At 41.1% G+C, this 13,661-nt stretch overlaps 1 protein-coding gene across 11 annotated transcripts in view; it reads right to left on the reverse strand.

The window, feature by feature from the left end:
* The window catches only part of FAM135A (family with sequence similarity 135 member A), an 83,790-nt gene that overhangs the window by 52,777 nt on the left and 17,352 nt on the right, over positions 1 to 13,661 (reverse strand). For 9 of the 11 annotated variants that reach the window (XR_013226147.1, XM_077307488.1, XM_077307505.1 and 6 more), the window contains 2 exons: positions 5,831 to 5,916; positions 4,718 to 4,842 (listed from right to left, as the gene is read on the reverse strand). Coding sequence is in view for 10 of the 11 variants with exons in the window: in XM_077307488.1 (XP_077163603.1) it covers positions 4,718 to 4,794 (77 nt within the window). In the remaining variant the exon portion in view is untranslated. Of the gene's footprint in view, positions 1 to 4,717; positions 4,843 to 5,830; positions 5,917 to 11,937; positions 12,088 to 13,661 lie in introns of all 11 variants that reach the window. The other 2 variants (XM_077307462.1, XM_077307471.1) reach the window with 2 other exon arrangements.

Consider the following 13,661-nt stretch of genomic DNA (forward strand, 5'->3'; position numbering starts at 1 on the left):
AGGATCCTGGATTATATGGACCACTGGTATGATCCAGCAGGGCTTCTTATATCCTTATATTCACCACTAGCCACAAGTAAAAAAAATAAAATGAAGAAACCAAAATGGCACTCCAGACAAGGCAACTTAATTTACATAGGAATAGTTATGCAGCATGCATCCAAATATACAGATCTCAGATATGTATTCAATTAAATGATTGTGCTATAGCAATGTTAGCTCTTACTCTTATTTGCTATGTATGATATTAATAGCTTACAGAATAAAACTAGAATTTTCGATTTTATCCTCAGCACCAGGTGAACAATATAAAACAACTCATCTCAGCCCACTGTGAGAATCCTGTGCAAGCTGAGAGAAGAGGCTGCCTGAATGCTCAGATGCACTCCTATATACCACCATGGATTCTTAATGGGTTCCAAGATTTCTAGATTACCTGCCCAATTAAAAAACACTGCTCTTGTGTTTTGACTGCAACAGAAAATGATGTCAGTTACAAAATTAAGACACTAAAAGTGGCCTTTCCTTCAAACAATAAACTACAACTTGGATTTATTTTAAAAGGGATGACATGTAAATAATGTATTCTTCCTTCACAAATAGGTACAGTCAGTTCAAGGAAAACACATATCTCAGGCATTTCAGCTGTTTCTGATTTCCACAATCTAAATCTTATTGCACTGTTTATTAGAAGCCCCATCCTGTTGATTGTATTGCCTTACACTGCGTAATCTACCTGAGATGCAATGACAATGGCAGTTAATACATTTTTATTTGTATCCTGCTCTTCCTTGGTCAGCTCAGAATGGGTAAAAACAGATTTTAAAACACCATGCAGAAATGCAATTATTAAAACATTTTTTAAATTGCCTTAATAATTCATTCTTATATTTATTTTTAGAATTAAAACCTTTCTGAGGGGTTAGTCAGAGCTTGGAGGGATTTTATCGGCAGATGGATTCTCAGGCAGGGAGAAAAAATAAATACATAAATTAAAATGATGTAAGTAAATAAAAAACTTTTAGCATTAGATATTTTTAGAAGCAAGTTAACTATGAAGTTAATTGAAAAATTTCCCAGACAGCAATATCTACTTGAAACATTTGGATCTATCAAACTGTCACTTAAGCCATTGCACGAACACTGGCAGTCAGGAAAACTGAGTGCAATCAAATCCCTTAAATGACATAAATATGGGATATTCCTACCAATACTAAAGTATTGATTTGTCATATCTCCCTCAGTTATGATGGGTGGGATCCCATCAAACTTAAAACAGCTTCAGTTTGCAGAAAAGATTTCTGCCTTCCCCCTTCTAGCCCACTGCACCCCACAAAGAGCCATTCTGAAGCTTGGGGTACCCTTGGGGAAAACATGGAATGTGGTGTGAAGACAGCGGAGGCAGAAATTTCTTCTTCTGCTTCTGCTCATACTCCCCTTCTAGCAGTAGCAGCCAAGTCCCAAGTACCTCCCAAAGCTTGGAAGTTACTTTCTGAGAGGCAATGCAGTGGCAAAATGGCAAAACTCCCTTCTGCAAACTCATTTTGTACACTATTTGATAGTCTCAAACTTATATATATGTTACAGAAAGTATGGGGACCCTAGTTTTGTTGTGTATCTGAAATACAGAGTAGCACTAACTGCAGCTGGATATTGTTCAGTTCAAATATGTTGCCCTCCAGAAACAACCTTTGACTTTATCCTGCTAGTTCCAAATGCCTCCATTGGAGTTTGACAACCCTTTTGCAGTATTGTATCAACATTCTGTGTGTCAGGAAGGAAAAGAAAAATCAGAAATGCCAGGCACATGATGATAGAAGAAGAAGAAGAAGAAGAGTTGGTTCTTATATGCCGCTTTTCCCTACCCGAAGGAGGCTCAAAGCGGCTTACAGTCGCCTTCACATTCCTCTCCCCACAACAGACACCCTGTGGGGTGGGTGAGGCTGAGAGAGCCCTGATATCACTGCTCGGTCAGAACAATTTTATCAGTGCCGTGGCGAGCCCAAGGTCACCCAGCTGGATGCATGTGGGGGAGCGCAGAATCGAACCCGGCTCCCCAGATTAGAAGTCCGCACTCCTTACCACTACACCAAACAGAGCTGCATAATAAATGAAAGCATAGAACTGAAGTTCATGACAGATCAAAACAGCTGTGAAGTCTGTATGAACAGTGCTACCTTTTAAAATCCATTCAGGGAGGCAAGAATTACAGTTAAGCAAACAAAGAAAAAGCCATTTGTTCCCCATTTTCAGCTTTTAAAGCACTATTAATGTACAAAAATGTCTTTTTAGAACATAGTTAATACTCTTTTCTGGCAAGTTCAGAAGACAATTTACTATAATAGAGAAATCCACTTGCAAAGGGCTACAAGCAACAGTTACAACATAAACATAAAAGGGTTCTCAGTATTTAGCTGTTACTTCTCAGTGCATCTAAATTAATTTTCATTTTATTAGAAGGAAGACCGAAGCCTATAAATCAAAACCAATTTCCTTAAAACTTTCAATATGAAGAACTGACTAGGAGTAAGGAGGACTCCATGTGAAAGTGGCTGACTCAGCTATTTGCAGAAACAGCCAGAGGGAGCTCCTCAGTTGTCAGAAGCAGAAAAGTAACTGGCAGCTGAGGTCACCAGTTGGCAACTACCATTCACAAAGCCGGCTTAGAATGTGAGTCCATCTCATTACTAGCACACAAACTTTACAAAGTTTTCAGCACAGAAAAATGTTCAGCTGCTATTTCAATGACTGCTCAAGAGGAAAAGCTTCTTGAACAGGAATTAAAATATCTGAAACTATTCAATGAATCTCAGACTTTTATATGCAAAAATGTTATTATCATGAGCATACATCATGGAGGTAATCCCTACAAAGGAATCTAGGCAAAAGAAAGCTCATATCTACTGTCTACACCAAGCTGTGCAGGTAACAATAATGTGCAAAGCACAACAGCATGTGCATCAGCATGAATTAGTCACATTCGCAGAATGTTATAGTATGTAACAATATACTTCTTTTAAACAAAGCATGTTTTGTTTTTAAATTAAAAGTCTGAAATTCATCCCTTTCTTAGCACAATTACCCTGTTGTAATGCAAAAAGACATGAATCAGATTTGGGACCAAACAAATGAACAATGTCAAATGCACTACAATTCAGTTTAATTTTGGTTTATTTTGCGGTCAAATGCACTCTAAGAAACTAAAACTAGAGCATCACCTCAATGGACTGTGGTGACTTGCAATATCCACAAAAAATTGCCTCATAATGACTGAATATAGATGAAATTCCTACCAACACCAACGGATACTGCTTATCTCTAAATCAGATAGAACTTGATAATTTCTGAAAAGGACTCCTGCCTGTAATAATTCTGAATGACTAATTTTGCAAGGTTGGATTATTTTTTTTGATGAGAAATGAAAATGGGAAAAAAAGCTTTACAGCTTTATAGTCCTTAAAACTAGGGAACTGTGTTCAGATATTTCTGAGAAAAAATATATCCAACAAACACTTGGTATTTTTCAGGCATATGCAGGTTTCCCCAATTTATTCAAGAGTTTTTAATTGACTTGAAATTTGAGGGTTATTTAAAACATAGGCACCAACAGTGCCCTGCAATTTTGGTACCAGTACCTTTAAAAAACACTACCTAGCCCACCCACCCTGAAAATCCTAAATGGAGCTGGAAAATATTGTAAACCTGGAAAAACACGCACATCTGGATCTGAATAACATACCACTACAGCATGCACAAACCATTAGTTTATGACAGGGGTAGTCAAACTGCAGCCCTCCAGATGTCCATGGACTACAAGTCCCAGGAGCCCCTGCCAGCGAATGCTGGCTGGGGCTCCTGGGAATTGTAGTCCATGGACATCTGGAGGGCCGCAGTTTGACTACCCCTGGTTTATGAGGTGAATGAGGCTCATAATCTCAAGTTTGTATCACTTCCTTCCTCTTCCTGATCAAGAGAGCCACAGCTCTCCGATTTAGGAAGTTTTAAATTGAACTTCAGTTTGTTGCGATGTCTCAATTCAAACACTCTAAGATAACATGTTAAACAAGACTGAGGCTTGGTTTATATAGTCCTTTTATCCTCCTTTAAAAAAACAAAACATCCTAATGATGTTCAGAATCAGAGAAACCTTCCCTCCAAATAGTTGGTTAGAAAACTGGGCCAAGCAAGACTCAACACTAGTCAATGGAGAAAAATCAAAAAATGTAGTAAACAAGGACTGTGAACATGCAAGTGAAACAGCCTGCATTCTGTTCCAACTTCCAGTTAGCAATGAACCACAAACATCAAAAACATAAGCAGTAATCTTTAACGATAAATCAGCTGCACTGCAGAAAAATACCATAATGTTAACCCCCCCCCCTTCACACACACACACACACACACACAAGTACAAGTATTCAGGTTTCAGTACTGGGAGTCTCTCCTGCCATGACCCATTTTTCCAAACACTGGTCAGAGCTCTACAGTTTCTCAGCATTCAAAACGGGCTGAGGAAGATTTGTAGCCACACATTTGAGTGGAAATATGAACAAAGCCTGAGCAGTCATCTGAATTATTTTCTTGAAAAATTCCATGAAGAAATCTGCTACACTAATTCAAAATTTTGATATTTTATAATCTTGGCAACAAATATTTCAGCAGAACTTTGTAAAGTATATCAGTCCCTTTATGTTGTTGGGGGAGGGGAGATACCTACCCTCGTTGAAACAAATCCACGTTGTAAAATTTGTGGAGTTCCACCGAAAATTCTACCATTGCCTGTATTTCACTCATTTTTATGTAGATGCAGAAGTTGAAGAACTGTAGTCAGAACTTTACTTACTGAGGAGAAAGACAAGTAATTTAAGAAGGGGAGTAAAGGCCACAATCTCAACACCAAACATATGGCATGAACAGCTTTATTTCTTAAAAATCTATGCTCATAATCAGTTACTATACAATGACATTATTGTATCTGCCCCTGCAGTACACAAAAATGGATGTTTCAACTTCAAACACATGTTCAGAATAATGAACAACTTAGCAATGTAAGTCTGGAGGACCAGAAGGAAAAACTCTTGCTTACCTAAATCCTAAACAGATCCAATAGGAATTAAGCTCTATAAAATTAAATGGATTAGTATTTCCAAGTAAAATTTGTTTAGGATTGAGCCACAGGGCAAATTCTGATTCATAAATTATTCTTGGGATCATCAAAACACTCCTTATGCAGATTTTGTAACAAAGGAACCTCCAACAATCCAATGGATTGAGTATCTTACAACTTTATCAGCATTTGAACATAGCACAAAGACCACAATTGAAAATGGACTTATCTTTAACTATCTGAAAACCTTTTATAGAGGTTCATTTGTAAATCTGCGACCATGATTCTTTCTGTTTGGGGTAACTAAAAAAATGAAAAAAATATTTTAAAATCTGTGCCTTGACCGCACAGGAAAGATAGCTGCCTTTGCTTTCTTTTTCCCCAACTGTAATGGCTGTATTTTAAAGACAATAAAGCACATTGACAAAGTGCATCAATTAAGATTCAAAACAAAAGCATGACCTATTGAAAACCTGGTGTAGCTCCTTGCAATCAACAGTGGAAATGTTAACCTCTACAGTAGTAGAAAAAGAGAAAAATACCATTTACACCCCAGATCATTTCATGATTCACATGCCTGCCAGCTCATTAGGTAAGATACAGATGTTAAAATTAAAAATGTCTATTATATCAATAGGATACATTAAATAAAGCACTGGGAGTTATACTGGCATGCTACAGAAGTGTGAAAAATATTATCAATAGCAAAATTTTCTGGTTTACCTTTAACAATAAATAATCCATTTTAATAGAGGTAATGAGCAGTCTTCCGCTTCCCCATACTTGCAATCAAAAACATAGTGCTCTTTCTGCAAGAAAACAAATCAAATTATTGTACAAATGAATGCAATACATTCATATTAAACACACACTCACTTAAAGGCTCATATTGGCAGGTTCATTGTGTTTAAATCAAAGAGAATATATTCAGAGTTGTACATGTCATTTCACTATATTATTATTTGCATTTTATTCAATACAATTTTGTATATGTCTATTTTTAGCATTTAGTTTGTATTAGAGATGTGAAGATACGGGGGATTTCCTCCTGCCATGTTTTCTCCCTCCCCCTGGACGTCAGACCTTTTATTTAAACACTGAATGTCCAATAATCTGTTACTAAAGCAAGTCATTAAATTATTACTACTCCTTTTACATATCTAAACAACAATATGTTTTATTATAATGAACAGTTTATTTTTTAAAGTTATACAGAAAGGATGAATTAATTTCCTCTATCACCTTCTACAACTTTGGAGTGACTAGTTAATATCAAAACCTTGAATGAAGGAAAACAGTTTTCACTAGAGATGTGAGCCTGCCCATGCCCCACAAACCCATAAAAATTCAGGGTTAGGGAGAAACGCATGACATTTCAGCAGCGTTTTGCCCACCCTCGCACCTGCCCTCCCCTCTCCGTTTCCTGAACGTGATTTTTTAAAAAATGCCGTGGTGCGCTTTGAGTTCTCCATGTAAGAATAAATCACCGCGCACAAACATTTTGGAATTGGGCAGCCAAAACACATTCCCGTTGGCATTTCCTGGTGGTGGGTATGAACAAGGAAGGGGTGTGTGTGTGTGTGTGTGTGTGTGATGAAGCAGTCCTCTCCCAATCAGCTAAGTATCCATGCTCTGTTTTTAAACCTTACTGTGAATACACAATCAGGGTCCAGTTATCATGGTTCAGAAATCTACCCGAACATAGTGGCCATTACACAAAGAATCCCAAAAAGAGGAGGTAATGTTTCATTGTTGTGGCATTTCTCCATAGCGACATGAAGTGTTAGTTTAAAAAAATGTTTGTGTCGTGGCGTTTCTCCATAGCAATGCGGAACTGCACTTAAAAAAAATAATTTCAGGGGGGAGGAAGTTTGAGTCCCCAATACAACTGCTGAGAAGGGATTGGTGGCCTGAGGTGACTGACAAGCTGAGGAGTGGGTGGAGAAGTTTACATTGTTTTTCCTTGCTGCCTCGTTGGGAGGCAAAAAGCCATGATGAGGCAGCGGTTAAACGCGGGAGGGGTCTCCTGTCAGGAGGCTTGCAAACACGTGGCTTCCAACTGCAAGCAGGAGGCGGCAGGAGTTTTATGCCTTTGTGTGGAATTGGTCCTGTTTTCTACCTTCAAATTTAATTTCCCCCTCACTTCTCATATAGAAAAATCAAAGGTGCTTTAGTTTGCAACTCATTCTCAAGTATCTGGTAAGCTTGCAATTTTTCTTACAGAAAATGAAGATATTTATCCTTTTAAATTCCATAATTATGTCAAATAGAACAAGTTATAAATAAAACAATTCACGTTGTCAAATCAGTAAAAGAAGTTTTTTTTAATAAGTATTGTATATATTTAAATGCTTCCCAACATTTTGTGGTCTCCTCCCCATGGTTTTAAAATTTTTTGAAATATTACACTCTAGTTTTCACACTTATACCTGGCTCAGGGTTGCTAACAGTTGCCTTCCAAATATCTAAGCCCATCCACATCAGATTTATAAGCACAAATATCTAGAAATGACTAATTTTATTTCTCTGCTAAAAGAAATAAGGCCTTCCAATCATACCATATAGCCTCTCAAATAGACGCTGCAACATAGAATTAAAGGTTTATATATCCTATGAAAAACATATAGACAAGTATGAATATCTAAAATGCCAATGTGTGCACTCAGTAATCAGAAAACAAAATCGGGGATTTATTAAAATCAACTCAAAAGCACATCCATCACATTTCTCTATTTTTCACTTTAAAGGCTAACAAACAGCTGCTAGATAACTCCTAGTAACCATTAAATTGTTTCAACAGGGCTTTGTTCTCTCAGCCACAGAGCTCAAGCAGATCTCTGTTTAACAATTTGTACAACTACATACTCCCACAGCTGTCTCTCATAGTTTAGCTTCATCAAGGAAAACTACATCCTGCTTAATAAAAGAAACTTCTCAGCTCTGGAATCACTGGAGGGCTTATGAAACAGGTGTTTTAGAAACCACTGAAAGCATTTCAGTTATACTTCAAATGAGACAAAAGATTGGTTTAATTATCACAACCCTGTATTAAGAACAGTATGCCAACAGACATATAATATATGAGAACCAGGCACCCACAAATTGTGGTTGGTAGCCAAGTATATTTTGGACACATGGCATGGCATGCCAAGGAGGTATGAGTCCACATCCTTCCCTTTTTTCCAAATTAAACACTGCTTCCCACCACTCTTCCAAGTCCATGGTTAGAGACAACTTTTATGCTGCTTCTCCACAAATCTGGGTCTCCTTTTGGTTGTATTAATAAGGGAGGGATTGCATAAGAAAATAAAGGCATTAAGTTGATGCACAACTTCTGTGTTTTTTTTTCCTCTCTGTGAGCCAGGATAAAGAAAGTTTGGCAGATGAGAAGACACTGAGTATTTGTAGCTACAAGTGTACTTTCTTGCAGTTTATGAAGCAGAAGAGGAAACAAGACAAGGAAAGCATACGTAGGGTGGGAATTTAACAGAGGTGGGGATTTAACAGGCTGTCACTGCCAGTCAATGAGATGATTGCAGGTATGGGTGTCAGGACACAGCAGTGAAGAGTGCTATGGTAGCACTAGCCGCCAGCCTTTTCTTTAGCAAGGGCAACTTCAGAGTAATGAAAGACATCCTGTGCTATTCCTTTCTCAATGTTTTCTAGCCTTTACCATCTTAGGTACAGAACATGGCCTAGGAAGAATGCCAGATATCAAGTTATCAGCTAAGCAGTGCAGAAAAATCCCATGAAGTTCTTTTATTTTTTATTTCTTAAAACATGAGACCAAATCTCTTCATGATGTTTTCCTGATTCGTTTAGGGAATGCACAAGTTACTCTGCGAGACATGGCAAACTAACCAACTGTTGAGAAACTCTAGTTTAGCTGATCAAGCTTGGGAAACACTTTTATAAAAAGAGAGGGGGATATTGCAGTTCCTCCCTGTGGATAAATGATGATCCCAATTCTGATTGCTAAAATTAAATTCATGGCCCCAAAGTTACTGTAGCGACCACATCTGTGATGCATTTCCTGTGCAGATACCTACAAAGAGAACCCAGCACCCAATTACACAATTGCTCCCTTAAAACAATTGAGGAGAAGCAATATTGAAGTTCACAGTCTTGATGGAATTCCACTAACGCTTAACAAACATATTTTTACATATTGCTCAGCGAACATAGATTAGACCCCAACTTTTTCTTATAAAAATTTATCTCAGATTCATTGCAGAGGGTAAAGAGCACTTTGGTCACAAACAATACTGCAGTGGATTATATCTATCCAGAGGATATATAAATAGGAGAAAAACCAAAGACATGACACTGAATTACAGTTTGAACTTCCAACATCTTTAACAAAGTTAAATACTGGGAAAACAGCAAGAACGCATACTGGTACCAAGGAAACTGATTTCTACATAAACATTACGCTTTCACTCAAGGCAACAATCACTATCATCACTAAACTTAAGAAGGCCCAAGTTGAGTGCAGGCAACTCACTCCCTACCTGACTAGCCCACCCTGGGGGTGCTGCTAATAGAGAGAGAGAGAGCACTGTCCTAATGAGGGCCAATAAGTTTAAATTGCATGCAGATACAGAGAGAGCACTAGCCCAATGAGGACCAATCAGTTCAAATTGCATGCAGGTAAGAAGAACACTGTCCCAATGGGGGCCAATCAGTTCAAACTGCAAGCAGATAGGGAGAGAGCACTCTTCTTATTAGGGCCAATCATGGGGCTTTTCTGTCCTTCTCTTCTTTTTCCTGCTACTTACTGGGTGGAAAAGGTGCCAGCCTCTCTGAAAGGCCCCGCCTGCAGGTAAGTTACCACATCCTCAGCCTCTTCCCACCTCCCATCTCCCCCAGGCAAAGGAAGGAGGCCAGCTGCTTCCTTTGCCTCAGGTTTCACCTCTCCACTGGAGGGGAAGCACAGATGAGCTGACATGGGAAAGCAGAGAAAATCAGTATTTCAAAAATATTCAAGGGTTGGTTCAGGCAGTCCAAAGGCATCAGCAGAAGAAGCAAGCCATCAACCAAGGCCTCCATTCCTCAAGTTAATATATGCTGTCAGCAGACTCTCATTTCTCACTCTGTGAAGACTCAAGTCTTCTGCAGTCAGCAATTGCCTTGCTAACATGGTGTGGTGCCTTGTAGACTGGAGCTCTCTTCTAGCACATAGCTGCCATTGCTTAATTGGCTCAGGTGAGCCAGGTGGGCTGACAAGGAAGGGACCTGCAGCTGGAGGCTGGGCAAAGGAATGTAAGCTCCTACAACTACTTTGATTAGTCTACAGTTCCACTCCCTCCTGCTGGTCAGAGCTCTCTGCCTGTTGAACATCCATCTGAGCCTAGGGCAAAGCTGGGGGGCCCTAGCAAGGCTTTTCCTCTGAAGAGTCCTCCCTAACCAGACCTGAGCTCTCAACACTTCCGCGTGGCCCTGCAACTGGCCATTTGCTTTCTCTCACCCTCCTTCTCTTTAGAGGGGCCGGGGGATCCAGCAGCCTTCTCCACCAAGCCTGGCCCTTGGGAAATGTGGGTAGGATGGGAAGGAGGCTCCCTCCAGCATTCCCTGCCTAGCCCACCCGTTGGGAGATGTGGGTGGGAAAGTGGAAGCCTCCCCACAGCCTTCCCTGCCCTGCCTGCCCTTTGGGAGATGGAGTGGGAAGGAGGCAGCCTGTGACTTTCCCTGAGCAGCCTGGCCTTTGGGAGATGTGGGGGTTAGTGGGGAAATGGCGGCCCCTCATGGCCTTCCCCACTGAACTTGGGCATTGTGAGACATGGGGGAGGGGGCAGGAATGAGTTAACCCCCTGCAGCCTTCCCTAACTGACCCAGCCTTTGGAAGATATGGGGGTGGTTGGGAAGGAGACAGCTCACTCCACTACAGCTTTCCCTTCTGGGCCTTCCCTTTGAGAGATGGTGGGATGGAGGTGGGCCATCTCCTATGGTTTTCCCTGATCAGCCTTTCCTTTGGAAGATGACAGGAGGGCAGGAAGATGGCAACCAACCCCCCTGCAACCTTCTCAGCTTGATCTTTAAAAGATGTTGGGGGTAGGTGCTAGCCCACTCCTCCACAACCTGCCAAGCCTGGCTTTTGGAAGATGTGGGGTTGGATGGGGACAATGGTGTAGACACTTTTGTATGGGGGTGGGGGTAGGAAGGCCAGTGTCCCTCCAAAGCAGCTGTTTTCTCCAGAAGAACTGATGCCTTCCTTCCTACTTCCTCCCTCTTACTTTCTCATTCTTGCTCTGTCTCTTTCTCTCTTTCAATCTGTCTTCCTCTCTTTCATCTTTGTGAAGGTTTCCAGGCCCCTACTTGGAAGTTGGCAACCCAGCTGGCTGCATATGGAGGAGTCAGAAATCAAACCTAGCTCTTGAGATTAGAGGATGCTACTCTTTAATCACTTTACCAATATCAAGTGGGAGGGGGGCAGAACCCAGACAGGTAACAGTGCAGGTGTGCATGCTAGTGCCTATTGTATTCCTAGGTGCAAAAGGCTATGCCTCTAATTTGATTATAATTATTATAACTGATTATAATCTAAATGTTTTGGCACCTTGCAAACAAGAGCAATGGGAAAAGAATAGGAGAGACAGAGAGGGAAATGAGTCAGCAAATCATGGAAACGACTGATATGCATGTTGACCAATCCACAAAGTTGGATTATTGCTCTTACCATCAAAGAGGATTGTGCTGATACGCTTCTGTGCATAGCATTTTCACCAATCACTGCTCTACTGGGAGTGCTTTCTGTTTCCCATATAAGCATGGAACACAGCCAGTTCACTGTCAGTACCAACTACTTTCTTGTTGAGATATAGTATTCTTACCAGTTCTCCAATGCTTGCTATGCAATTTCAAAACTGTGGGAGAATTTGATTGAGTGCCTGCCTCCTTGAGGTGCCAAATATAAGCTTCTACATCCGTAGTGCAACTCTGATGGCTTTTGTTGGGGTGCCAAATGCTTCCCTGTACCTGCTCTGCAATGAGAATTTTAATTGCCTATAAAACAGAGCACTCTTTCTGAAATTTGGCCTAAAGGTCACATTATTTGACAGGTACAATGTCTGACTATTTTCTCTTAGTTGAATAGGACAGTACAAAATTAGTGCCAGAAATTTTTCCAGCTTGATTTAGGTTACATTGTTAATTCACGAATCTAATGAATTAACAGATATTTGAGAACATACCCCCAAAACCTATCTATGACACTTAATTATATATATTGAACATCTCTTGATTTAAAAGGTTGCCAATCTGTCTTCAATTGTTCTGACAGAGCTGTAATATCAGGGCTCTCTCAGCCTTACAAACCTCACAGGATGTGTGTTGTGGGGAGAGGAAAGGGAAGAAAATTGTAAGGCGCTTTGAGACTCCTGGTAGAGAAAAGCAGCATATAAGAACCAACTCTTCTTCTTCTAGTTGAGATATATACTTCCCTCTTTTTAAGAATGTTAATATGATTGCCAAAAAAGTTCTTTGTTTCATGATCCATTCTTCCACTGATGAAAATATTATCTGCCATCCAATATCTCAAAACAGTAATTCTAGCTGCTGTTATTAGATGAAAGATCATATTTTGGAAACATTGGCAAGAGGACCTCAGAATAGGGAAAATCCATGTCTAATCTACATTTCATAAAGTTCACAACTGACAGTCACTGTTTTCTTTTTGACTTCTGCACTTCCAATACAAATGCAAGACGTCTGTCTGCACTGAGATATCAGACAATTTTTTCTTGTAACTATCCCAAATCTTCAAAAGACCATTAACAATCCAGTTTTAGTTTCCTTGTAATTTCATGTGCATTAAAAGATCTACAATGGAATCTTAACCATTAATGGCTCTTATATTTCCAAAAGAGCCATCTAGGCCAGCGGTCCCCAAACTGCGGCTCACTCTCCCCGCCCCCCCCCGCAGTAAAAAACTTCCCAGGCCGCAAGCTTGCGGCCCGGGAAGCTTCTTACTGCGGGAGGGGGGTAGAGGGAATCAGGGCTGCGCCCGCGCATTGCGCATGCGTGGCCAAAATCGCGCATGCATGGCCGAAATCGCGCATGCGCAAAAGTGCCGTGCATGCGCGATTTTGGCTGCGCATGGTGCATGCGCGGACGGGCAGTTGCCCTGCCAGTCCCCAGCCTCAAAAAGGTTGGGGACCACTGATCTAGGCGACCCTGTCCGGGCCTGGACACCACCTCATCCGGGTGGTGTCTGGCCCTGCAGGCCAATCTGGACACGCCTAGCAAAGCTGGGCACGTCCAAAGGAGGCCAGCCCCTGGAGCGCCCGCCTCCTGGATCCAACTGAGCGGCTCAATCTGGACGCGCCCTGCATAGCTGGGAGCGTCCGGATTGGAATGGTCCCTGGAGGAAGCGGCTGTAGCCGCCACTTCTCCTCGCCCAGCTTCTTCCACAGCAGCCATGGTGCCACCCAGCCACCATGCCAACGACTGGTCCTCCAGTGAGGAGGACAGGGGGCTTGGAATTGCTTCCCCTTAAATAGGCTGCAGATGTGCTTGCCGCCTGCAGGGAAGCTGCGCACTCACTGGGCCAGGAGGG

Source organism: Paroedura picta, chromosome 1, assembly GCF_049243985.1.
Source record: "Paroedura picta isolate Pp20150507F chromosome 1, Ppicta_v3.0, whole genome shotgun sequence".
Classification (NCBI taxonomy): Eukaryota; Metazoa; Chordata; class Lepidosauria; order Squamata; family Gekkonidae; genus Paroedura; species Paroedura picta.